This window comes from Sapajus apella, unplaced genomic scaffold (assembly GCF_009761245.1).
Source record: "Sapajus apella isolate SASKATOON/1434 unplaced genomic scaffold, GSC_monkey_1.0 scaffold84, whole genome shotgun sequence".
NCBI classification, from domain to species: Eukaryota; Metazoa; Chordata; class Mammalia; order Primates; family Cebidae; genus Sapajus; species Sapajus apella.
In genome coordinates, this window is record NW_022437024.1 from 7,550,183 (window position 1) to 7,576,962 (window position 26,780).

General features: G+C 42.3%; 1 protein-coding gene across 22 annotated transcripts in view; it reads left to right on the forward strand.

The window, feature by feature from the left end:
- PLEKHA5 (pleckstrin homology domain containing A5) overlaps positions 1-19,266 on the forward strand; it is a 241,678-nt gene extending 222,412 nt beyond the window's left edge. For 20 of the 22 annotated variants that reach the window (XM_032253775.1, XM_032253784.1, XM_032253778.1 and 17 more), the window contains 6 exons: positions 4,889-5,098; positions 6,404-6,544; positions 7,914-8,038; positions 10,867-11,012; positions 14,467-14,572; positions 18,358-19,266. In XM_032253775.1, the coding sequence (XP_032109666.1) occupies positions 4,889-5,098; positions 6,404-6,544; positions 7,914-8,038; positions 10,867-11,012; positions 14,467-14,561 (717 nt within the window). In that variant the 3' untranslated portion in view covers positions 14,562-14,572; positions 18,358-19,266. The remainder of the gene's footprint in view (positions 1-4,888; positions 5,099-6,403; positions 6,545-7,913; positions 8,039-10,866; positions 11,013-14,466; positions 14,573-18,357) is intronic. The other 2 variants (XM_032253793.1, XM_032253779.1) reach the window with 2 other exon arrangements.
- The last annotated feature ends 7,514 nt before the right edge of the window (positions 19,267-26,780 follow it).

The following is a 26,780-nucleotide window of genomic DNA, read 5'->3' on the forward strand; positions in this document are numbered from 1 at the left end:
CCGCCTCCTGGGTTCAGGCAATTCTCCTGCCTCAGCCTCCTGAGTAGTTGGGATTACAGGCACGCACCACCATGCCCAGCTAATTTTTTGTATTTTTAGTAGAGACGGGGTTTCACCATGTTGACCAGGATGGTCTCGATCTTTTGACCTCGTGATCCACCCGCCTCTGCCTCCCAAAGTGCTGGGATTACAGGCTTGAGCCACTGCGCCCGGCCTAATCTTAGTTATTCTTAAAATTTTGTTTGAAGAATTAGCACATCAGAGGACAGACCTAATTAATACCTAATTTAAGTTTCCTTTTGATCAGCCTAGACATGGGGTCATAGTCGTAGTCCGCGATTTGTGGAATCTATTCTCTAATCGCTGTACTACACTCCTTGATGCCTTTAAGAATTTCCTTGAGAGGTATAGACGTGTCCTGTGGCCACCCACAAGTTAATGGATTTTCTAGCTTTCATGAGGTTGCAGGGCCTTTCAGCTACAGTTTTAATAGTTTTAGAATTTGCCAGTCCTCTGGTTACTCTGAGAAATGTGAATTGGAACTGGAAAATAAATCCTATATTTCACATTTTCATCTGAGATTAATTTAATTCAAACTCTAAACCAGTCTAGTTTTGTTCTTTGGAAAATGCTGAGTTTACTTAACTCCCTTTTCCCAAGTATTCTCTAGAAATGTGGGCTGCAAAAATACTTCTACTTTTTGTCATTTTAAATACTCTACCTATTTGATATGAGATAATTTTAAGCTATAAGACATGACTGAAAGGTAATACATATAAGATATATGGCAGGCCGGGTGCGGTGGCTCACACCTGTAATCCCAGCACTTTGGGAGGCCAAGCCGTGTGGATCATGAGGTCAAGAGATCGAGACTATCCCAGCCAACATGGTGAAACCCCGTCTCTACTAAAAATACAAAAAAAATTAGCCAGGTGAGGTGGCCGGGCACCTGTAATCCCAGCTACTCGGGAGGCTAAGGCAGGAGAATCGCTTAAACCCAGGAGGCGGAGGTTGTAGTGAGCCGTGATCGCGCCACTACACTCCAGCCTGGCCACAGAATAAGACTCCATCTCAAAAAAACAAAAACAAAAAAAACATATATGGCATGCCAGCATGCCTGGCTAATTTTTTTGTGTTTTTAGTAGAGATGGGTTCCACCATGTTAGCCAGGATGGTCTTGATCTCGTGACCTCGTGATCTGCCCGCCTTGGCCTCCCAAAGTGCTGGGATGACAGGTGTGAGCCACTATGCCGACCTTTTTTTGTTGTTGTTAAATGGATAGGGTTTCACTCTGTTACCCGGGCTGAAGTGCCATGATATGATCATAGCTCACTGCAGCCCCCAACTCCTGGACTCAAAGTATCCTCTCACCCCAGCCTCCTGGCTAGCTGGGACGATAAGTATGTGCCTCCATACTCTGCTAATTTTTTTTTCTTTTTATTAGTAAGTGATGAGTTCTCACTGTGTTGCCCAGGCTAGATATTCTTTAACAATATTCAAAGTACAGCTACAAAAATACATGCCAAAAAACTCAGATGCATTTATATATAAGAAATGTGCCGGGCATGGTGGCTCACACCTGTAATCCCAGCACTTTGAGAGGCCAAGGCAGGCAGATCACTTGAGGTCAGAAGTTCAAGACCAGCCTGGCCAACGTGGTGAAACCCCATCTCTACTTCAAAGTACAAAAAAAAAAATTAGCCAGGCGTGGTGGCACAAGCCTGTAGTCCTAGCTACTAGGGAAGCTGAGGCAGGAGAATTGCTTTAACCTGGGAGGCAGAGGTTGCAGTGAGCCGAGATCATGCCACTGTACTCCAGCCTGGGTGACAGTGAGACTCCCTGTGAAAAGAAAAAGAAAAGAAATATAATGTAATGTTTTTAATTAGTATAAAATTATAAAGATTTATGGAAATGATGGAGTCAAGATAATATATCATTATTAACATTAGTGGTCATGATTCTGTGATACTATTGTTTGCTCAGAGAGTTAGGCATTTTTTTAGAGATTGGAAGATTTCATTGAAAATAGTAAAGCTAAAATAACAAGTCAACAGAAAAAGGACTGTAAAAAGTACATGTTAAAATCAAGCAGAGGCCAGGCGCTGTAGCTCACACTTGTAATCCCAGCACTTTGAAAGGCCAAGGCAGGCAGATCATTTGAGGTCAGGAGTTTGAGACCAGCCTGACCAACATGGTGTAACCCCATCTCTACTAAAAACCCAAAAATAAGCTGGGCGTGGTGGCAGGCGCCTGTAGTCTCAGCTACTCAGGAGGCTGAGGCATAACAATCACTTGAACCCAGGAGGCAGAGGTTGCATTGAGTCGAGATTGCACCACTGCATTCCAGCCTTGGGCAACAGAGTGACACTCTGTCTCAAAACAAACAAACACAAATATAAAATCAAGCAGAAAGATACTAGCAGGTTTAGGCCAGGCACAGTAGCTCCTGCTTATAATTCCATCACTTTTGGGAGGCCAGGTCTGGAGGATTACTTGAGCCCAGGAATTCAAGACTAGCCTAAACAACATAAGGAGACCCCATCTCTACAAAAATTACCAAAAAAAATTAGCCAGGCATGGTGGCCTGTGCCTATGGTCTCACCTACTCAAGAGCCGAGAGTGGGTAGATCACTTAAGCCCAGGAGGTCTAGGTGAGCCGTGATTACCCCACTGCACCCCAGCCTGGGCGACAGAGCAACAGCCTGTCTCAAAAATACGTACATACACACATACAATTAAAATTAAAATAAGGAAAGGAAAATATATTTTACCATTTATTAGGTGGAAATAGATCATCATAAAGCTCTTCATTCTCATCATCTTCACATTGACTAGATGGAAGAAGAGGGAGTTGTTCTTACTGTCTCAGGAGTGGCAGAGGCAAAAGAGGTAGAAGTAGAAGGAGAGGCAGGCACATTGGGTGTACTTTATGAAAAAAATCCTCTGCCTCACTCCTGTAATCCCAGCACTTTGGGAGGCTAAGGCGGGTGGGTCATGTGAGGTCAGGAGTTCAAGACCAGCCTGGCTAATCTGGTGAAACCATCTCTACTAAAAATACAAAAAAATTAGCTGGGTGTGGTAGCAGGCACCTGTAATCCCAACTACTCAGGAGGCTGTGGCAGGAGAATCACTTGAACCTGGGGAGGTGGAGGTTGCAGTGAGCCGAGATCACACCATTGTATTCCAGCCTGGGTGACAGAGTGAGACTTTGTCTCAAAAAAAGAAAGAAAGAAATCCTCATATAAATGGACTTCTGCAGCTCAATCCCGTGTTGTTCAAAGATCAACTGTGTATATATGTATGTGTATGTATCCTTTATTAAGCATTTTCAAATATGACTCATTTATAGAAAATCAGTATTTTCATAGTTTTATTACTAATGAGAAAATATCTAAGGGTGTTTGCTTTATTAGTCTTTTCACAGTAAATGTATGACTTAAAACATTACATTTCATCAATATGAAAGAAATCTATATTTAGACACCATGTCCCTGCTTTTCTCCTCGTTTGAATCTTTTTTTTTTTTTTTGAGACGGAGTTTCACTCATGTTACCCAGGCTGGAGTGCAATGGCGCGATCTCGGCTCACCGCAACCTCCGCCTCCTGGGTTCAGGCAATTCTCCTGCCTCAGCCTCCTGAGTAGCTGGGATTACAGGCACGCACCACCATGCCCAGCTAATTTTTTTGTATTTTTAGTAGAGACGGGGTTTCACCATGTTGACCAGGATGGTCTCGATCTCTTGACCTCGTGATCCACCCGCCTCGGCCTCCCAAAGTGCTGGGATTACAGGCTTGAGCCACCGCGCCCGGCCTTCTCCTCGTTTGAATCTTATGCAGTTTTCTCAGGGTCATGGGACTGACTTGCTCCAGAGCTGCCATATTGTTTGTTTGTTTTTTGTTTTTTTTTTTCTCTTTTGAGACAGACTCTCACTCATTGCCCAGGCTGGCACGATCTTAGCTCACTGCAACCTCTGCCTCCTCCCAGGTTCAAACGATCCTCCCACCTCAGCATCCCGAGTAGCTGGAACTACAACCATGAGCCACCACGCCTGGCTAATTTTTTTGCATTTTTGTAGAGATAGGGTTTTGCCATGTTGGCCAGGCTGGGCTTGAACTCCTGGCCTCAAGTAATCCACCTGCCTCAGCCTCCCAAAGTGCTGGGATTACAGGCATGAGCCACTGTGCCCAGTTTGCCCTACCTTTTTATGGTGGTGGTGGTGGTCGTTTTTTGTTTTACCCAGATTTACTGGAACTGAATTATGGGGGTGGGTCGGTTGGTTGGTTGGTTGGTTGATTGGTTGGTTGGTTGGTTGATTTGAGACAGGGTCTGGCTCTGTTGCCCATGCTGGAGTGCAATGGCACAATCTCAGCTCACTGCAACCTCCACCTCCTGGGTTCAAACCATCCTCCTACCTTAGCCTCCCAAGTAGCTGGGACTATAAGCATACGCCACCACACCTGCCTTGCTAATTTTTGTATTTTTGGTAGAGATGGATTTTCACCATGTTGCCCAGGCTGGTCTCGAATTCCTGGGCTCAAGCAATCCACCCACCTCAGCCTCCCAAAGTGCTGGGATTACAGGTGTAACCCACCATTCCTGGCCCATATATTTTGTTTTTAATGCCAAAAAAAAAAGTTTTTGTTTCTCTTTTTTTCTCTCCTCCCTTATATATCTTCTCTCTCTTTCTGTCATTGACCATACATCACCAATTACCAGTTAAAGATAAAATAACAATTTCATGTGCCTTTCTGGTGATATCTAAATGACATTCAAAGCCTCTTCTTGTGATTTTGAAAACAAACAAATGCACTTTACAACATTTTTTATTCCATCATACTTTTCAAAAGTTTTCATTTACGTATTGATATGTTCGTTTTTACTTTGAAGGAAAGACCAAGAAGTGCAGTGGAGCAGCTCTGTTTGGCTGAAAGTACTCGACCTAGGATGACTGTGGAAGAGCAGATGGAAAGAATAAGAAGACATCAACAAGCGTGCCTGAGGGAAAAGAAAAAAGGATTAAATGTTATCGGTGCTTCAGACCCATCACCCTTACAAAGCCCTTCAAATTTAAGGGATAATCCATTTAGGACTTCTCAGGTACATGAATTGCATTTGATTATTCTTTTGTGTAAATCTAATATCACTGAATTTTGGAATCAGAGTTACATGATGGATGGGTCTTAAAAGGTCTATAGTATGGATGGTTATTTTATGTTATTGAATTCTCATGATAATAAGCTAAGACAGCTAAGTAAAATACAAATAACCCTGATGAGTTCAAGAGACCAGAGCTAAAGTACTTTTTGGATGCCCGTGGACCAGTTGTGGGCTTCATGTCTTCAGCTGTAAGGTGATGATACAGCTGCCCAGATTCCTTAGAGACACTAAGAAAATAAAAGGGTTTTCAACAAATGTAAAATGCTATGCAGGTTACCAAGATAGTCCCCAATTCCCCTCTCAATAAAATGTGTATTGCTCTGTGTCCTAATTTAACATGACCTAAATTGGAGCAGGAGAGAGCTTCTAAATAAAGCTCCAAGTGTGCTGTCCATCACGTCTCAACTTCAGGCTTATAAAGTGATGCCATTTTGTTTCTTTTTGTTTTTGTTTTTTGCCCTTCTTTACAAATTTAGAGACAACAGGATAGCCAACCTGTTCAGTAGCTTCTGTCTGGTCTGTCCCTGTTCATAGACACTTGTCACCTAGCAATAGTATCTTAAAGTTTGTCTGCAATGGCATCAGCTGAACATGCTTTCCTGTCCTAATGGACATCCCCTCTTTCCATCTTATAAAGAGCAGGCATTGCTGATGGAGACTGAACAAAGCAACAGTTGAATTGTGGCACATTCTACAAATTATAAAATGAATTTTATGAATGTTGATTTTTAAAGAGATGAGAAAAATGAGTGGAATAGTTCTATATATATAAATGTTCTTTGTTAGTTTTTGTAGGAAAACTTCTTCATGAGTGGAGATCCAGCTTTGCTCTATTTTCAGAATTAACAGGCACTATTTATAAAATATACATACATGCACAGTATGAGTTTAAAAATGTTGGCCGGGTATGGTGGCTCACGCCTGTAATCCCAACACTTTGGGAGGCCGAGGCAGGCGGATCACAAGGTCAAAAGATCGAGACCATCCTGGCCAACGTGTTGAAACCCAGTCTCTACTAAAAATACAAAAAAATTAGCTGGGCGTGGTGGCATGCACCTGTAGTCCCACCTACTTGGGAGGCTGAGGCAGAAGAATGGCTTGAACCTGGGAGGCGGAGGTTGCAGTGAGCCAAGGTTGCACCACTGCACTCCAGCCTGGCTGGTGGCGGAGCAAGACTCTGTCTCATAAATAAATAAATAAATAAATAAATAAATAAATAAAAAATGCTACATATCTTTTGAGCAGATTCGAAGGAGGGATGATAACATTAAGGAACCGGACACTGTCATTAGAGAAAATGAAGTAAAGCCAGACCATGAAACTCCTGCAGCAGAAATTGTTCAACTAAAAGAAGATGAACCCCAAAATGTGGACTTCAGCAAAGAGGTAGTGAGATTATTTTAGGACAGGTATTCCAAAGGAATAGATTTGTGAAGATTGAATCAAGTGGTAAGGTTGAAAATAAAATATGTTTCCTTCAGTCACAGAGGCTATAGAGCTAAATGAAAAAAATAGGCTTTCTTTAGTTTGACTGATGTATTCAGCCATGTCAAAATATTCATTAATTGGTCTGGCATGGTGGCTCATGAGTGTAATCCCAGCGCTTTGAGAGACTGAGGCAGGTAGATCACTTCAGCCCAGGAGTTTGAAACCAGCCTGGGCAACCTGGTGAAAACCTCTCTCTTCTAAAAATACAAAACTTAGCCAGGTATGGTGGCATCACACCTGTAGTCCCAGCTGCTTTTGGGGAAGCTGAGTGGGAGGATCACCTGAGCCCAAGTTGCAGTGAGCCGAGATCACGCCACTGCATTCCAGCTTGGAAATGCGGCCAGGCACAGTGCCTCTGTCTGTAATCCCAGCACTTTGGAGGCCGAGGCAATGAGGTCACTTGAGGCCCAGAGTTCAAGATCAGCCTGGCCAACATAGGGAAACGCTGTCTCTACTAGAAAATATAGAAGTTAGCTGGGTGTGGTGGCACATGCCTGTAATCCCTACTCTGAAGGTTGAGGCAGGAGAATCACTTGAACCCAGGAGGCAGAGGTTGCAGTGAACTGAGATCACACCACTGCACTGCAGCTTGGAGGGCAGAGTGAGACTCTGTCTCAAAAAATAAAAAGAAAAACAAGCCGGGCGCGGTGGCTCAAGCCTATAATCCCAGCACTTTGGGAGGCCGAGGCGGTTGGATCACGAGGTCAAGAGATCGAGACCATCCTGGTCAACATGGAGAAACCCCATCTCTACTAAAGCTACAAAAAATTAGCTGGGCATGGTGACGCGTGCCTATAATCCCAGCTGCTCAGGAGGCTGAGGCAGGAGAATTGCCTGAACCCAGGAGGCGGAGGTTGCAGTGAGCCGAGATTGCGCCATTCACTCCAGCCTGGGAAACAAGAGCGAGCGAAACTCCGTCTCAAAAAAAAAAAAAAAAAAAAAGAAAAACATAAAAATGCATTAATTGAAAATTTAAAACATAATCAGTTAGGGCTAGATTAAATTATCATTAATACCAATTAAGGAATCTTATATCCCAATAGCTGCATCTTAGCAATATACCTCCTCTCTTTAGACAAATAACATTTTCCATCCTAGTAGCAAAGAATGTTAATATTTTTAATATACTTGAACCTAAATTTATTATCGGTAAATATTTGCTAAGAGTATGATTGTTTAATAAACTTTGTTTTGGAATCATGTTAGATTTGCTAGTCTAATGTGGTAAGAATTCTTTGAAAAGAAAATGTTTCTTTTTATCCTATAGTTAAAAAAAACTGAAATTATTTCATATGAAATGCTTTTTGAACCTGAGTCAAATGGAGTAAATTCTGTGGAAATGACGGATAAAGAAAGAAACAAAGAAAAAATGCCTGAGGATGTTACATACAGGTAATATTTAAGAAAAGCAAGCAAAGGAATCATTCACAAAACTGTTTAACTGCTTAAAAATGGTGAACTTGAGAGTCAAAAGTACTGGATTTCAGTCCCAGCTTAGCCACCTAGGAGCTATAGAATCTTGAGCAAGTTATGTAATCTCTTGAACTACCCATTCCCCAGTTGTCAAAATGGAACTAGGGCAGGGCATAGTTGCGCACATCTGTAATTCCAGCACCTTGAAAGGCCAAGGCGGGAGGATCACCGGAGCATAGGAATTCGAGACCATCGTGGGCAACAAAGCGAGATCTCATCTCTGAAAAGAAAAAAAACAATTAGCCAGACATGGTGGCATGTGCCTATAGTCCTAGCTACTGAGAGGCTGAGGTGAGAGGATCACTTGTGCCCAGGAGGTCAAGGCTGCAGTGAGCCATGATTGTGCCACTACACCCTAACCTAGGCAACAGAATGAGACCCTATCTCCAAAACAAAACAAAAAAAAAGGAATAATAATAGTATCTATCAGCCGGGCGTGGTGGCTCATGCTTGTAATCCCAGCACTTTGGGAGGTGGATCACAAGGTCAAGAGATTGAGACCATCCTGACCAACATGGTGAAACCCCGTCTCTTTAAAAAAAAAAAACAAAACAATAATAATAGTATCTATCTTAACAAGTATTTTGTAAAGATTAATGAGAAAATACGGCTGGACACGGTGGCTCATACCTGTAATCCAAGCACTTTGGGAGCCCAAAGCAGGCAGATCACAAGGTCAGGAGTTCGAGACCAGCCTGGCCAATATGGTGAAACCTTGTCTCTACTAAAAATTCGAAAATTAGCTGGGCGTGGTGGCGTGTGCCTGTAGTCCCAACTACTTGGGAGGCATAAGAAGCATAGATTAAAATACATTCAGTATGTTAAAAATTGGAGTTCATAATGATGCAACGACAACAAAAAATATTTGTTGGCCATTTTAAAGGATGCTAGGGAATGAACTTTTAATTCTAAAACTTAGTACATTAAGGGAAAGGATCGAGTGTTTATCATGTTTTTTTTCCCAAACTGTAACCAAATAGTTTGAGGAAACTTTTATTTTTAGATGAATTTCAAGAGAGAGACAGAGTATCATTGCTTTGTGGCCAGGCACAGTGGCTCATCCCTATAATCCCAGCACTTTACGGGGCCGAGGTGGGCGGATCACTTGGGGTCAGGAGTTTGAAACCAGCCTGGCCAATAATATGGTAAAACCCTGTCTCTACTGAAAATACAAAAATTATCCAGGCATAGTAGCACAGGCCTGTAATCCCACCTGCTTGGAAGACTGAGGCACAAGAATTGCTTGAACCAGGGAAGTGGAGGTTGCAGTGAGCCGAGATCACACCACTGTACTCTAACCTGGGCGACAGAGTGAAAATCTTTTTTTAAAAAAAAAAAAAAAAAAAAGAGGCCAGGCACAGTGGCTCACGCCTGTAATCCCAACACTTTGAGAGGCTGAGGCAGGACCAGACCAGCCTGACCAACATGGAGAAACCCTGTCTCTACTAAAAACACAAAATTAGCTGGGTGTGTTGGCACAAGCCTATAATCCTAGCTACTCGCAAGGCTGAGGCAGGAGAATCACTTTGAACCTGGGAGGCAGAGGTTGGGCAAGCCGAGATTGCACCATTGCACTCTAGCCTGGGCAACAAGAGCAAAACTACATCTAAAAAAAAAAGAGTGTCATTGCTTTGCTAACCCTAATGAAATAATGGATTTGAACAGTATTCCTCAGTGGCTGCCAAAGCTATTAGCTGAAAATCTGACAAAGACCTTTATATGAACTCTGTCTGTGATGTTAAAAATGTTAAAAATTTTGGGTTCCCGAAACACCTGAACTCACCGAGCATTTTTAACATCACAGAAAGAAACAATCTATGAATGCAATAGTTTATGACACCCACCTAATGAAGCGTTACTCGCCCCTCCAAAACATAAACTTGAATAAGCCTCAAAATCGTATAACTTTATAGAAAATCTTGAGGGATACAATCATCAGAATCTAGAATGTGACAAACTATATAGGACAGATAGACCAGGTTCTTTTACATATAAATGGCAAAGAATAAAAGGGATCTGGGGCAGTTTGTTTTAGATTAAGGTAGACTGTGGTGGCTCACGCCTGTAAACCTAGCACTTTGGGAGGCCGAGGTGGGTGGATTACCTGAGGTCAGGAGTTCAAGACCAGCCTGGCCATAATGGTGAAACCCCATCTTTAAAAGAAAAAAAGAAAGAAACATGTTAGGCGGCCGGGCTCAGTGGCTCACGCTGTAATCCAAGCACTTTGGAGGCCAAGGCAGGCGGATCACCTGAGGTCGGGAGTTCAAGACCAGCCTGACCAACATGGTGAAACCCCGTCTTCAAAAAAAGAAAAAAAAGAAAGAAACTTGTTAGGCAATATATGGACCTTGTTTGGATCCTGATTCTGATTCTAAAATGACATTATGAGGCACCAGGAAAATTTGAGCACTGACTAGATATTTGATGGCATTAACAACTTAAACATATGTACTGAAGTACTTACAGATTAAATACCAGATCTAGAATCTGCTTTACATGGTTTAGGGAGCAAAGGTCTTTAGGTTTAGATGAAGCGAGATTGGCAAACTAAATTATTGACATGAGTATACAGGTTTGTTATTTGCTCTATTTTGTTTGAAACTTTCATAAAGAAAAGATTAATTGTAAGAAAATATTAGTTGTTAAACATAGGTGATGGGTAGCATCTTTCATAACAAAAAAATTAGAAGAAAAATTAATTGTATTCTATAGTGACAAATTTTTAAATACCAATCTATTTTCATCAGCCCTCAAGATGAGACACAGATCACGAATTACCAACCAGAAGACCATCTTGAAGAAAATACAAAGAACAATGTTGACGAACAGGAAGAAACTGTTATTTCTTACGAATCAACTCCTGAGGTTTCTAGAGGAAATCAAACAATGGCAGGTAGATATTATACATTTCATAATTTTCTCCCTGGTGCTTCCTGTGAACTTCTTAATTTATTTTCCATGGGGAGAGTCTAAGAAAGGAACCACTTAAGTACCTTGACTACAGATTAGTCAACATTTGCCTTCCCAAATGTACCTTCAGGAGGCATGTAGCCCCTGCCACAGAGTCTACCCTGGCAGAGAGATAAGCACATTGGTTTTGTTTTTGCCTTTTGCTTTCAATTTTAGCACATAAAGTAAACTTTTTCTAATAAGGAAATCTTTGAATACTTACAAAATCTGTTCCCAGGGCAAGATTCTCAAGAGTATTCACAAACCTGCCACATTGGGAACTGTGGAGGATTTGATATCTAAACTAATAGAATGGGTTTGTTTACTCCAGCCTTTCTATAATCCATATCTGGCTGTTCCTTTAATTGTAGAAAGTCATTATCCATGGCATGCTTAAAAACCAAGGCCGGGCGCAGTGGTTCACGCCTGTAATCCCAGCACTTTTCGAGGCCGAGGTGGGTGGATCACCTGAGGGGTCGGAGTTGGAGACAAACCTAGCCAACATGGTGAAACCTCATCCCTACTAAAAATACAAAAATGAGCCAGGTGTGGTGGTGTGTGCCTGTAATCAGAGCTACTTGGGAGGCTGAGGCAGGAGAATCAGTAGAACCGGGGAGGTGGAGGTTGCCAAGATCGAGCCATTGCACTCCACCCTGGATGACCAAGCGAGACTGCCTCAAAAAAATTTTTTTTTGTTCTGTGCTGTTCTCTCATATTTTTTTGACTCTTCACAAACCTTTTCTTCTCACCCTGTCACCCAGGCTGGAGTGCAGGGGTGCAATCTTGGCTCACTGCAACCTCCACCTCCCCAGTTCAAGGGATTCTCCTGCCTCAACCTCCCGAGTAGCTGGGATTACAGGCATGTGCCACCATGCCTAGCTAATTTTTTTTTTTTTTTTTTTTTTTAATCCTGGTCTCCATGCACACACACCTATTTTTTGTATTTTTTGTAGAGATGGGGTTTCACTACGTTGGTCAGGGTGGTCTGGAATTCCTGACCTCAAGTGATCAGCCTGTCTTGGCCTCCCAAAGTGCTGGATTACAGGTGTAAGCCACTGCGCCTGCCCCTTTCATTCATTTTCTTTATGATTTTTTGGGGGTAGGGATGGGAATTAGTGCGTATTATTAGCTTTGCTTTTTTGGGTTTTTTTTTTTTTTGTTTTATTGAGATGGAGTTTTGCTCTTTGGTGTGATCTCAGCTCACTGCACCGCCACGCCCAACATTTAAGCAATTCTCCTGCCTCAGCCTCCATAGTAGCTGGGATTATAGGTGCCCAACACCACGCCCAGCTAATTTTTGTATTTTTAGTAGAGACAGGGTCTCGCCATGTTGGCCAGGCTGGTCTTGAACTCCTGAACTCGGGTGATCCACCCGCCTCTGCCTCCCAAAGTGCTAGGATTACAGGCATGAGCTACCACACCCAGCCAGCTCTGCTTCTTGTAGTCCATAAGTGAAAAAACCATTCCTATGAAACCCCACCACCACTCCTGCCCTTTTGCAGAAGAGTAAGAACAATGAAATTCCAACATTCAGGACTATTCTTCTTAGGAAAAACATGTTCTGTATAGAACATCTTCAGTACCTATATAAATATAACATGTTTATGTTATATAAATTTAAATAAAATAAATTTTATTAACATAAATTTATAATTTATTTTAATCAGTCATATTCCCTTATAACAAATACTAAACACTGCCTTTGCCTTTGCCTCTATCACTTACAAGGCAGTATGAGCCAGGCACAGTGGTTCACGTGTATAATCTCAGCACTTTGGGAGGCTAAGGCAGGAGTATTACTTAAGCTCAGGGGTTCAAGACCAGCCTAGGCAACATAACAAGACATTTCTACTAAAAATGATAATTTTCAAAATTAGCCATGCAGGGTGGCACTCAACTATAGACCTAGCTTCTCAGGAGGCTGAGGTGGAGGATGGCTTGAGTCCAGGAGGTCGAGATTACAATGAGCTCTGTGATTGCACCATTGCTCTCCAGCCTGGGCAACAGAGCAAGACCCTGTGTCAAAGAATAAATAAATAAGGCAGTATGCACAGGAGATCTCACTTAAAAAAAAAATTGTCACTGGCCAGTTTTGGTTATTATGCAGAAGGTCTGGATCAAAGTGGTATGATAGTATTAAAAACACAGCATTTAAATCTTGTGTAGTATTTAGCTGCATAGAACTAGAAATGTTCCAAAAGAAAATTAACCTCAAAGCAAAAAAACAAAAAATTGTAAAGTAGGGTTTTTTTTTTGTTTTTTTGGGTTTTTATTTATTTATTTATTTTTTTTTTTTGAGACAAACTCACCCAAGCTAGAGTACAGTGGTGCAATCTCAGCTCATTGTAGCCTCTTGCTCCCGAGTTCAAGCACTTCTGCCACGGCCTCCTGAGTGGCTAAGACTACAGGCACCAGCTACCGTGTCTGACTAATTTTTGTATTTTTAGTGGAGTCGGGGTTTCACCATTGTTGGCCAGGCTGGTCTCGAACTTCTGACCTCAAATGATCCACCCGCCTCAGCCTCCCAAATTGCTGGGATTATAGCCATGAGCCACCATACCAGGCCCAAAAAAAAATTTAATAGTCTTCAGGAAACATTTTATACTGAATATTTAGTTTGCAGATTAGAAAATAACAGGCTGAGGCCGGGTGTGGTGGCTCACGCCTGTAATCCAAGCACTTTGGAGGCCAAGGCAGGTGGATCACCTGAGGTCGGGAGTTCAAGACCAGCCTGACCAACATGATGAAACCCCGTCTTAAAGAAAGAAAGAGAGAGAGAGAGAGAGAAGAAAAGAAAGAAAGAAAGAAAAGAAAGAAAGAAAGCTCATGCCTGTAATCAAGATGGGAGGATTGCATGATGCCAGGAGTTCAAAACCAGCCTGGTCGACATAGCAAGACCCCCATCTTGATTAATAAAAAACTTTTTAATTTGTTTTTTTGTTTTTTGAGACGGAGTTTCACTCTTGTTACCCAGGCTGGAGTGCAATGGCGCGATCTCGGCTCACCGCAACCTCCGTCTCCTGGGTTCAGGCAGTTCTCCTGCCTCAGCCTCCTGAGTAGCTGGGATTACAGGCACGCACCACCATGCCCAGCTAATGTTTTGTATTTTTAGTAGAGACGGGGTTTCACCATGTTGACCAGGATGGTCTCGATCTCTTGACCTAGTGATCCACCCGTCTCAGCCTCCCAAAGTGCTGGGATTATAGGCATGAGCCACCGCTCCCGGCCTTGTTTTTAATTATTTATAAAGAAAAAGAAAATCACAATAGAACCAAATGCATCTATTACTTCCTTCTCAAAACATGTTCTAATTTTTGTGGGATTACAGCATCAGAATTTCCTTCTCGAAATGCGTCTTAAAGATTTTTATCTTCTCGCATTTTCTTTGTGTGTTTTAGTGAAAAGTCTTTCCCCATCTCCTGAGTCCTCGGCATCGCCTGTTCCATCCACTCAGCCACAGCTCACAGAAGGATCACATTTCATGTGTGTGTAGTCTCAGAAGAAGTACGTCATTTCCCTTTGCATTTGTGCTTTAGAGTTTTTTACTTGAATTTCATTATTCATCTGTTGGCTTAGTGAATCAAAACTGGGATTAGTTCTGGGCTGTACATAGGGATAGCTGGCAGAACAAGTAGGCCATATCTTGGAAATCAGGGTCAGATTTCTAACATTGGCCCTTCCAATGATTGCTGTGTGACAGCATTTTCTTTGTCTCTTATTTCATCATCCACAAAAACAACAAAATTTGGAGGGCATGGCCTGTGCCAAGACTTGCAGTGTTTTGCAGCTGTTCTTCTACTTAATGTTGCTTTCCATAGCCTGACCTGAGAATTCTGTTTAAGTGATTACAGGTTGATTATGTAACGTTTTTTACAGTTTGTGTGACATGTCTGCCCATTGGGAATTTGCTAATTATTGTAAATGACAATGAAATGTTTATGGTACAGCCAACTTGATGGAATATTAAAATCTTTAATGTCTATCTGATATTATTTCTAAGTAACTGAATTTTATTAAGTCAGGGAGGTAGTTATTAAAACCATGGATGGGATCAGGGAGAAGGAGGAATCCTTTCTTGAACAGTGTTCCGTAGACCACAGATGTATAATTGAGGATAATTTCCTGAATTCTTTTTTTTTTTAAAAAGACAGGGTTTCACCATGTTGATCAGGCTGGTCTTGAACTCCCGACCTCATGTGATCTGCCCGCCTTGGCCTCCAAAGTGCTTGGATTATGGGTGTGAGCTACCACGCCCAGCCTAATTTCCTAAAATCTTTTAATCTTTATAGACAGTGGGGCATGGTGGCTCACACCTGTAATCCAAGCACTCTGGAGGCCAAGGCGGTGGATCCCCTGAGGTCGTGAGTTCAAGACCAGCCTTACCAACATGGTGAAAACTAGTCTTAAAAAAAATAATAAAAATAATAAACTTTGTGGACAATTGCTAATTTTAACGTACAATGTAGTACTTATAGAGAACTCTAAAAGTTTTTTAACTTTTTATAAAAGCTTGTATAGAGTAAGAATGTTATGCCTTTTTCTGCATTTTCTTTCTCACAGCATCTACCATATCTAATAAAGTTTGATGCTTTAGGATTACCACCAATTTCTGTTGAACAATTATAAACAGCAAAAACAGAGAGAGAGACATTATAAGCATTAGCACTAACATCGTTTTATTTTTCTTATTTCATTTTACTTTTTATGTTATTTCTTTTTTCAGAGATAATCACCCATGTTGGAGTGCAGTGGCACAATCACAGCTCACTACAACCTTGACCTTCTGGGTTCAAGCAGTCCTGTTGCCTCAGCCTTAGAAGTAGCTGGGATCACAAGTGCACTCCACCACACCTGGCTAATATTTTGGTTTTCTTGTAGAGACAAGGTCTTACTACATTGCCCACACTGGTCTCAGACTCCTCAACTCAAGCTACCCTCCTGTCACATGAGCCATTGCGCCCAGCCTCTGATTTTTACATTCTCAAAATTTTTATTTACTTCCCTTTTTTTTGTTGTTTTTTTGTTTGTGGTTTTTTTTGTTTGTTTTTTTTTGTTTGTTTGTGTTTTTTTGCAATCATGTCTCACCCAGTCATCCAGGCTGGAGGGCAGTAGTAAGATCTTGGAGGAGCCTTGACCTCCTGGGCTCAAGCAATCCTCCCACAACAGCCTCCCAAGTAGCTGGGACCACAGGTGTGTGCCACCATGCCTGGCTAATATTTTGTATTTTTTGTAGAGTAGGGGTTTTGCCATGTTGTCCAGGCTGGTCCCAAACTCCTGAGCTCAAGTACTCTGCCTGCCTCAGTCTCCCAAAGTGCTGGAATTCCAATATTGAACCACCACACCTGCTATGTTTAAACTTTTAACTCAGTATGTTTAGAAGTGACTATAATGTGCCGGGCGCGGTGGCTCAAGCCTGTAATCCCAGCACTTTGGGAGGCCGAGGCGGGTGGATCACGAGGTCAAGAGATCGAGACCATCCTGGTCAACATGGTGAAACCCCATCTCTACTAAAAATACAAAACATTAGCTGGGCATGGTGGCGCATGCCTGTAATCCCAGCTACTCAGGAGGCTGAGGCAGGAGAATTGCCTGAACCCAGGAGGTGGAGGTTGCGGTGAGCCAAGATCGCGCCATTGCACTCCAGCCTGGGTAACAAGAGCGAAACTCTGTCTCAAAAAAAAAAAAAATAAAAGAATAAAAAATTAAAAAATAAAAAAAAAAGAAGTGACTATAATGTATACATTAAGAGCTATTCATATAATATTTTGATTCAAGAAACAGGTTATGACTGTATACATATCCTTCCAATAATAAAGGATATTCTGAGTTAAAACTCAAGTATATTTCCAAGTTTCCTAAATTGTTATAGGATTTTACTTTTTCTTTTATTCCAAGAGCAGTGGCATACTGTAATGAGGTATAATTATTGTAGGATATTTTCTAGTCTCATGGTATGCAGCCACCACAAACAACTAAAGGCATGAAAACTTGTATTATTTTATATCTTCCTATTATGCATATGCCATCTTTCTGAACTAGTGGTTTTGGCAGGATTTAGGGAAACTTTACAAATGGCACTACTATATAGGCAGTTCAATATGTTATTACATATTTTAGTGGAGTTATGCAGATATTTGCTCATTTTGTTGATCTGTTGGATTCAGCTGCAAGTTTGGTACTTTTTTTATTCTGTATTGCTATTTATAATTGCCTTATGTTGGATGGGCGCGGTGGCTCACGCCTATAATCCCAGCACTTTGGGAGGCCGAGGTGGGTAGATCACAAGGTCAGGAGATAGAGACCATCCTGGCCAACATGGTGAAACCCTGTCTCTACTAAAAATACAAAAATTACCTGGGCATGGTGGTGCACGCCTCTAGTCCCAGCTACTCAGGAGGCAGAGGCTGCAGTGAGCTGAGATCCTGGCACTGCACTCCAGCCTGGCAACAGAGCGAGACTCATTCTCAAAAAAAGAAAAAGGCATCATGTTTCTTTGTGGGGCCTAGTACAGTGGCTCATGCCTGTAATCCTAGCACTTTGGGAGGCCGAGGCAGGCGGATCACTTGAGGCCAGGAGTTTGAGACCAGCCTGGCCAACATAATGAAACCTGTCTCTACTAAAAATACAAAAATTAACCAGGCATAATGTACAGTCCTGTAATCCCAGCTAGTTGGGAGATGGAGGCAGGAGAATCACTTGAACCCAGGAAGCAGAGGTTGCAGGGAGTCAGGATCGCACCAGGCAACACAGCAAGCAAGACCCTGTCTCAAAAAAAAAAAAAAAAAAAATTGGCCAGACAGGGTGGCTCACGACTGTAATCCCAGCACTTTGGGAGGTCAAGGCAGCCAGATCACAAGGTCAGGAGATGGAGATCATCCTGGCCAACATGGTGAAACCCCATCTCTACTAAAATACCAAAAAAAAAAAAAAAAAAAAAAAATTAGGCTTGATAGTGCACGCCTGTAGTCCCAGCTATTCGGGAGGCTGAGGCAAGGGTAATCTCTTGAACCCAGGAGGCAGAGGTTGCACTGAGCCGAGATTTAGCCACTGCACTCCAGCCTGGCAACAGAGCGAGGCTCAAAAAAAAATTGCATTATGTTTCTTTGCTTTGTGAATTAAGCTATCAATATGAAGAAAAATATCCTTTGATTGTTTTGTGTTTTAGGATTTTCATGGCCATGCTTGTCAGTTCTGTTGTTACAGAATGTCACACCCTTACTTACTTTGGGAAATGGTAATTAATTAACATTGCAGGTGTCAAAGTATATTTTCTCCCTCTTATTTTTCAGCTATACTGAATTCTGTTGAAACCATTCAAAGCTAAAGACTTGGACCTTCAGCAGTGTAAGAAGATATTGTACAGTATATTTTAAATCTATGAAATTCATAGTTCTGATGCTTCTGGTCACAGAGCATCATTTTATCACCTCTGGAAAATGTTTATTCCAAAACAGCTTTAATGGCCCATATGTACACTCCGTAATCTCAAGGTTATTATTCTGACACCAGCTTGCTGCTATGATTTCAGAGCACATAAGTAAAGGTGCTTTTCAATGTGCAGTCTATTGCCAGAGCTTACTTAGTTGCTGATTTCCAGATTTCGATGTTTCTTAAGTCTAGGTGAATTTATATATTTTTTTTGCTTTTTAGTTTCTAAAGTTAGTTATTATTTCCAATGAAGCTTGTTTTCCTTTTTTTTTCTTCTTCTTCTTCCCATTTTGGCTACTGCAGTGCTTTTGTTTCACACTTGATTTGTAAAAATTTTATATATATATATATATATATATATATGTTTAAAATGTGCCATTTTATTGCTAAGTGAAGTATGTCCTGTTTTCTGCTATAATTCTTTCTCGGTCAGATTGCAATGTCAGCAGTTAACTGCCACACTCCTGTCAGCTTAAACACAAATGTTACCGCTTATCTTTTCTTAAAAAAAAAAAAAAAAAAAAACAATTAAAAGTGTAGGTATTTTGAAGTACTGGGCTTATACTTCATTGGAATACATGTGTACAGCAATAAGCAGGTTTTCAAATCCAGTACTTAGTTTGTGTACAAATGTAATTATGTTCATTGTGTATATATTATACAATGAGCACATGTAATGTATTAAAGGCTACTTACTATTGTTTAAATGCAAATGTTCATATCTCATTTCTTTTTTATCATGTTAAATAAATGTTGATGTTCTTAAATTAGTTGCGTTAAAATTTTTGTTCTTTCTATCCAAAATTGAAAGGCTAAGACTCAAGAGACTTCTAGAAGAAAAGGTACTCTGTTAATATTATAATCCTAGACAACATCATAAAAGACCCTTGTCAGTCCAACCCTTCCATGTCAAAGTTGAGGACCTTGAGGCTCAAAGAGATCAGTTGACTTGGCCACAATTTAATGACAGAATTTTGACCAGAGTATAGTTTTTCTGACTTTTTCTCTAAGTACATTAGCTCATCATCGCTAGAGGAATTTAGTTTTGTGAAGTCTTCTACCGTGTTTCTATTCGTTCCCATGCTTTAGAAAGTGACTTCAAGCATCAGCAGTCCTGCTCTGCTTAGAGATTGGACTTCGAGGGGTATGTAAGGCAGCTATTTCTCTGACATGGGTAGCTAGAAACCGTTTCATCGTTAAGTAGGATCCTTAGAGATCATTTTCTCTTACAATACATTCTTTGCAGATGTTCACGCTCTTCAGAATCAATTACGTTTTCTTCCCTCTGTAACCTTTTGTTCATGCTATATATTGTTCCCAGGGTACACGGAAATTTGATGCTTTTGGATTCCTGCATGAAGTGGCTGAAACTAAATTGGCATTAGTCAGTCTTTCTTTCCTCCCATGCTATATTAAAGGGGATTTAGATTTAATTCAAAATGCTGATGTATAAAAATTCTTCTCCAAACAGGAACACACAAAATGAAATGCAAATAGATACAATGTATATCAGGAAGTGAAGGAAACAGAAGTTAAAATGGACACCTGTGTCCATGTACAAATAATATGTTTACTACTACCTTTCTCTAAAGATGTCACAAAAAATCTTCTCAAAAGAAACAGTATGGCTACGAAAGAAAGAAAAAAGAAACAGTCACCTAATTATTATTTCCCTTTAATCATGATAATGATCGTTTCTGATCTTTTGTCAGTATGTTGGGGAACAGTTGCTATTTACTTGGGTTTTGTTTGGGTCCTTTTTTTTTTTTTGAGGCAGAGTTTCGCTCTTGGTACCCAGGCTGGAGAGCAATGGCGCAATCTCGGCTCACCGCAACCTCTGCCTCCTGGGTTTAGGCAATTCTTCTGCTTCAACCTCCTGAGTAGCTGGGATTACAGGCACACGCCACCATGCCCAGCTAATGTTTTGTGTTTTTAGTAGAGACGGGGTTTCACCATGTTAACCAGGATGGTCTCGATCTCTTGACCTCGTGATCCACCCACCTCGGCCTCCCAAAGTGCTGGGATTACAGGCTTGAGCCACCGCGCCTGGCGGGTCTTTTAATTAATTAATTTTTTTTTTTTTTGAGATGGAATCTTGGTCTGTCGCCTAGGCTGGAGTGCAGCGGCGCAATCTCAGCTCACTGCAACCTCTGCTTCCTGGATTCAAGTAATTCTGCCTCAGCCTCCTGAGTAGCTGGGATTACAGGCTAATTTTTGTACTTTATTAATAGAGATGGGGTTTCAAGCCAGTCTCAAACTCTTGACCTTGTGATCCACCCACCTCAGCCTCCCAAAGTGGTGGGATTACAGGCGTGAACCACCGTGCCTGGCCTTGTTTGGGTTTTTGTGGGTAGAGTGTGTGTCTGTCTGTCTCTTTGGTTTTATTAAGCACAACATTTTTTGACTATTCCAAGAAGGAAGAATGTTCCTTACTGGAATCCCTAGAAGACTAGGAAATTTGGAGAAAGCAACATGAACTAGTTATGAATCCTGTCAGCATTTCAGAAAACCAGATGAAAATTGTTTATTCACAGTTGGTTGGGTGCAGAGGCTCATGCCTGTAATCCCAGCTACTTAGGTGGCTGAGGCAGGAGAATCACTTGAACCCGGGAGGTGGAGGTTTCAGTGAGCCAAGATTGCATCACTGTGCTCCAGCCTGGGCAACAAAACGAAACTCTGTCTCAAAAAAAAAAAAAAAAAACAATGTCCAGGCGCAGTGGCTCATGCCTATAATCCCAGCACTTTGAGAGGCTGAGGCTAACGGATCATGAGGTCAGGAGTTTGAGACCAGCCTGGCCAACATGGTAAAAATACAAAAATAAGCTGGGCGTAGTGGTAGGCACCTATAATCCCAGCTACTCCAGAGGCTAAGGCAGGAGGAGGTGGAGGTTGCAGTGAGCTGAGCTCTGCCACTATACTCCAGCCCAAGTGACAAGAGTGAGACTCCTCAAAAACAAAAAAAAAAAATAGGCTTCCCGCCGCCCAAGATGAAAGGGAAGAAGGTGGCTCCGGCTCCTGCTCTCATGAAGCAGCAGGAGGCCAAGAAAGTGGTGAATCCGCTATTCGAGAAAAGGCCTAAAAATTTTGGCATTGGAGGAGACATCCAGCCCGAAAGAGACCTCACCGAGCTTTGTGAAATCGCCCCGCTATATCAATTTGCAGCGGCAGAGAGCCATCCTCTATAAGCGGCTGAAAGTGCCTCCTGCAATTAACCAGTTCACCCAGGTCCTGGACTGCCAAACAGCAACCCAGCTGCTTAAGCTGGCCCACAAGTACAGACCGGAGATGAAGCAAGAGAAAAAGCAGAGGCTATTGGCTGAGAAGAAAGCGGCTGGCAAAGGGGACGTCCCCAGTAAGAGGCAACCTGTCCTTCGAGCAGAAGTCAACACCGTCACCACGTTGGTGGAGAACAGGAAAGCACAGCTGGTGGTGATTGCTCATGATGTGGATCCCATTGAGCTCATTGTCTTCTTGCCTGCCCTATGTCGTAAAATGGGAGTCCCTTATTGCATCATCAAGGGGAAGGCAAGACTGGGACATGTAGTACATAGGAAGACCTGCACCACTGTTGCCTTCACACACGTTAACTCGGAAGAGAAAGGTGCTTTGGCTAAGTTGGTGGAAGCTGTCCACACCAATTACAGATATAAGAAGATCCACCGTCACTGGGGAGTCAATGCCCTGGGTCCCAAGTCTGTGGCTTGCATCGCCAAGCTGGAAAAGGCAAAGACTAAAGAACTTGCCACGAAACTGGGTTAAATGTACACTGTTTCTGTAAATAAAAATAATTAATGCAAATTTTCAAAAAAAAAAAAAAGACAGTAAGTCAGCGCAGATGCTTATTACATGCTATACCAAAAGGGAATACTAGTTCTTGAAAAATTTTAATTAGTACTTTCCATCTGACCTAGAGCTCACCTTATCTAACTCCCCCTTATTGCAGTGGTACACAACAAGCCTTGGAAGTGTGGAGACCAATGGTAAGGAGGGCAGACAGGTTGGCAGGGCCTTTACTTCAGGTGGGAGAATCAGCATTCGGGAGCTACCTCACAGAGCTGGGAATCTTGCTCTAAAGTTCTTTGTGCTCACCATTCTGGTGGGTTGATGGCTGTCTTAGTGCTCAGTGTCCTGTTGCGTTGATGGCTTATCAAGTCCCTCATACCCACCTACCCCCAGTTTATATAGAAAGTTGACAGTCATACTGCTATGGTGATCAAAAATGAAACATAACTTTTTTTTTTTTTTTTTGCTGGCATACTCTGATAATTGTTTTTAAAAACTCAGCTGGGTGTAGTGTCTCACACCTCTTATTCCAGCACTTTGGGAGGCTGGGATGGGAGGATCACTTGAGGCCAGGAGTTCAAGACCAGCCTGGCCAACATAGCAAGAACCTGTCCTACAAAAATAAAAAATCAAAAAATTAGCTGGGTACAGTGGTACATGCCTATAGTCCTAGCTATTCAGGAGGCCGAAGCAGGAGGATCACTGGAGCCTGGGAGATCAAGGCTGCAGTGAGCTGTGATTACACCACTGCACTCCAGCCTGGGTAACAGATCAAGACCCTATCTCCAAAAACACAAAACCAACTCTGTACCTCCTTGTAGATTTTCAGCTTGACAGCTACAACTTTATAAATTCAAATAGAAGAAAAGGGCCAGGCACTGTGGCTCATGCCTATAATCCCAGCACTTTGGGAGGCCGGGGTGGGTGGATGACCTGAGTTCCAGGAGTTCAAGACCAACCTGGCCAACATGGTGAAACCCTGTCTGTACCAAAAATACAAAAATTATCCAGGCGTGGTGGCAGGTGCCTGTAATCCTAGCTACTTGGGAGGCTGAGGCAGGAGAATTGCTTGAAACAAGGAGGTGGAGGTTGTAGTGAGCTGAGATGGTGCCACTGCACTCCAGCCTGGGCGACAGCAAAGCTCCATCTCAAAAAAAAAACAAAAAACAAACAAAAAAAAAAAAAACAGCCGGGCGCAGTGGCTCACGCCTGTAATCCAAACACTTTGGAGGCCAAGGCGGGTGGATCACCTGAGGTCAGGAGTTCAAGACCAGCCTGACCAACATGGTGAAACCCCATCTTAAAAAAAAAACACACACACACACACACAAGAAGAAAAGGATGCAAGTTCTGACATACTGTCAATACTGCCTCCCCACTTTTTTTTTTTTTTTTTTTTTTTTTTTTGAGACAAGTCTTGCTCTGTCACCCAGGCTGCAGTGCAGTGTTACAATCTCAGCTCACTGCAACCTCTGCCTCCCAGATTCAAGCAATAATATTGAGATATAAGGTACTGTTAACAGATATCGTGTTGATTGTTACCTAATGAATTTGTTTGCTTCATTGTGTTATTGTTTTTTGTTGTTTTTGTTTGTCTTCTTCTGAGACAGAGTCTTGCTCTATCGCCCATGCTGAGAACAGTGGTGCAATTTTGGCTCACTGCAACCTCTGCCTCCTGGGTTCAAGCAATTCTGCTGCCTCAGCCTCCAAGTAGATGGGAGTACAGGCACCCATCACCACTCCCAGCTCATTTTTTTGTATTTTTAGTAGAGACGAAGTTTCACCAAGTTGGCCAGGCTGGTCTTGAACTGCTGACCTCAGGTGATCTGCCCGTCTCAGCCTCCCAAAGTGGTGAGATTACAGGAGCGAGCCACCGTGCTCAGCCCCATCATCCATTTTAAAAAGATGCAAAGGTTTTATACGTTTTTTAATAGGGATTTTGTATCATTCCTTTTTCATCTTGAACTTTTATTTTTACTTTATTTCTCTTATACTTTGTCACAATAAATTGTGATAGGTTGAATTTAATGACTTTAGTTATTTGTAATTCCATTTATCTGTTTCTGTGAAATCTTGTTACTTGGACATTGCAGTCATTCACTTCTCACCACCCTGGAGGATTTTACTCCGTGAGATAAGTATGATTCAGAGAAGTAAGTTTTTATGTGTAAAGGAGAGCTCATGTGGAAGGTGCACGGAACCTCTGGAGCCTTGGGACAGGAAATCAGAGAGAAGGTAACTAGATACTGAGTTCAAGAAAATTATTCTTTTTTTTTTCCAAGCTGGAGTCTCACTCCGTCACCGAGGCTGGAGTGCAGTGGCACGATCTTGGCTCACTGCCACCTCTGCCTCCCTGATTCAAACGATTCTTCTGCTTCAGCTTCCCAAGTAGCTGGGACTACATTGGAGCACCACCACGCCCTGCTAATTTTTGTATTTTTAGTAGAGGCAGGGTTTCACCATATTGGCCAAGCTGGTCTCAAACTCCTGACCTCAGGTGATCCACCTGCCTCAGCCTCCCTAAATGCTGGCACTGCAGACATGAGCCACTGCGCCCGGCAAGAAAATTATTCTTGCTCACAAACCCTTGAGATGTTTCTGTGTACTGATTTGAAGAAGGTTGTCCCAGACTATTTGACTTCTAAAATATTTGCCAGTTTAATGATTTGTGCATATGTCTCACTTTACCCACAAAAAAAGTTTTGTTTTGTTTTTGTTTTGTTTTGTTTTTGGAGATGGTTTTGCTTTGTCACCCAGGCTGGAGTGCAGTGGTGCAATATTGGTTCACACCCGGCTAATTTTTATATTTTTAAGTAGAGACGGGGTTTCACCATGTTGGTCAGGCTGGTCTTGAGCCCCTGACCTCACGATCAGCCCTCTTCAGCCTCCCAAAGTGCTGGGATTACGGGCGGGAGCCACCACACCCAGCTAGCTGTCTCCTTTTATGTCTCTGTGCTATTGTGAAATATATATTACGTCTTCATCTGGTTTCCTGTTCCTAGAATTCTGGAATCTCCATAGTGATGAGTGTTTTTTGAGACAGGATCTTGCTCTGTCACCCAGGCTGGAGTGCAGTGGAGCAATCACAGCTGATTGCAGCCCTGACTTCCTGATTTCCTGGGTCCAGGCAGTCCTACCTCAGCCTGCTGAGTAGCTGGGACCATCGGTGCATCCTGCTACACTTGGTTAGGTTATTTTTGTTTCTTTTGGTGGTGGTGCGGTCTTTTTCTACTACTACTTCTGGTTTTATTTTGTTTGTTTGTTTTGTAGAGATGAGTTCTCGCGATGTTACCCAGGTTAGTCTTAAACTCCTGGACTCAAGCAGTCTTCCCGCCTCAGCCTCCCAGAGTGCAAGATTACAGGCATGAGCTACCACTCAGCCAAAGAGTGCATTTTGTGTGCTAATGAGATGACTGGTAGCTGGGGCTCCTAGATTGGCTCTGGTTGGGGATTTGTTGTCAGGGGAACCAACCAGATAACTAAAGAGTTGGACCTTTCAGCCCCCACCCCTAGACCTGTGGGGAAGGGAGAACGCTGCAGGTTAAGTTGATCGCCAATATTTAATGATTTGATCAATCTTGCCTATGTCATGAAGCCTCCATAAAGGACACAGTTTCGATGAGATTCCAGATGACTGAATATATGTAGGTTCCTGGAGGGGGCGTGGAGGCTCCACACCCTTTACCACATAACTCATATATGCATCTCTTCATCCGTATCCTTTATTATAAGCCATCAATGTAAGTGTTTCCCTGAATTTTGTGAGCCCTCCTAATAGATTAATCAAACCCAGAGAGAGGGTCATGGGAACCCTGGTTTGTAGCCTGTCAGAAAGTCTGGGGTGGCTTGGACTTGTGATTGGCATCCGAAGTGGAGGCAGTTTTAGTGGGGTTGATCCTTCCACTCGTGGAAACTGACACTAATCTCCAGGTAAGTAGTGTCAGAATTGAATTAGAGGACAGCTAGCTGGTATGCACTGGAGAATCTGCTGGAGGTTTGCTTGGTAGGTTGGTAGGGGGAAATCCACACACATTTTGGTGAGCAGATGTGCTATGTCGCAGTGAGTGGTCTCAACAGAGTCTCACATTCTCACTGGCCAGAACCACATGGCAAGGCCACCCTAGCTGTTGGGGTGTCTGGGAAAACAAGTGTTTCACTTCCCAGACTTTAGAGAAAGGCAGTGAGAAAAGAGTTGAAATGGCGTTGAGTGAGCCAAGCTGCAAAAAAATATCCCACAAACTAACCATCCACCTCACAAACTAAATGTCACCTGCAGGGAACTGGTTAAATAAACCAGAGAATATCCATTGCATGTTGTCCCTTATTGTATGGTGTGGTTAATCTATGAAAAGCTATTCACTGTATATGTAGAAAAAAGGGCAGATTATAAAACTATTTCCTGCAGGATATCATTTTGTTAAAGAGACATGTATACTATTCATTCACAGAAAAACCTGGATATACTTGACGATGTTCATTCTGGATCTTCTTTAAACACTTC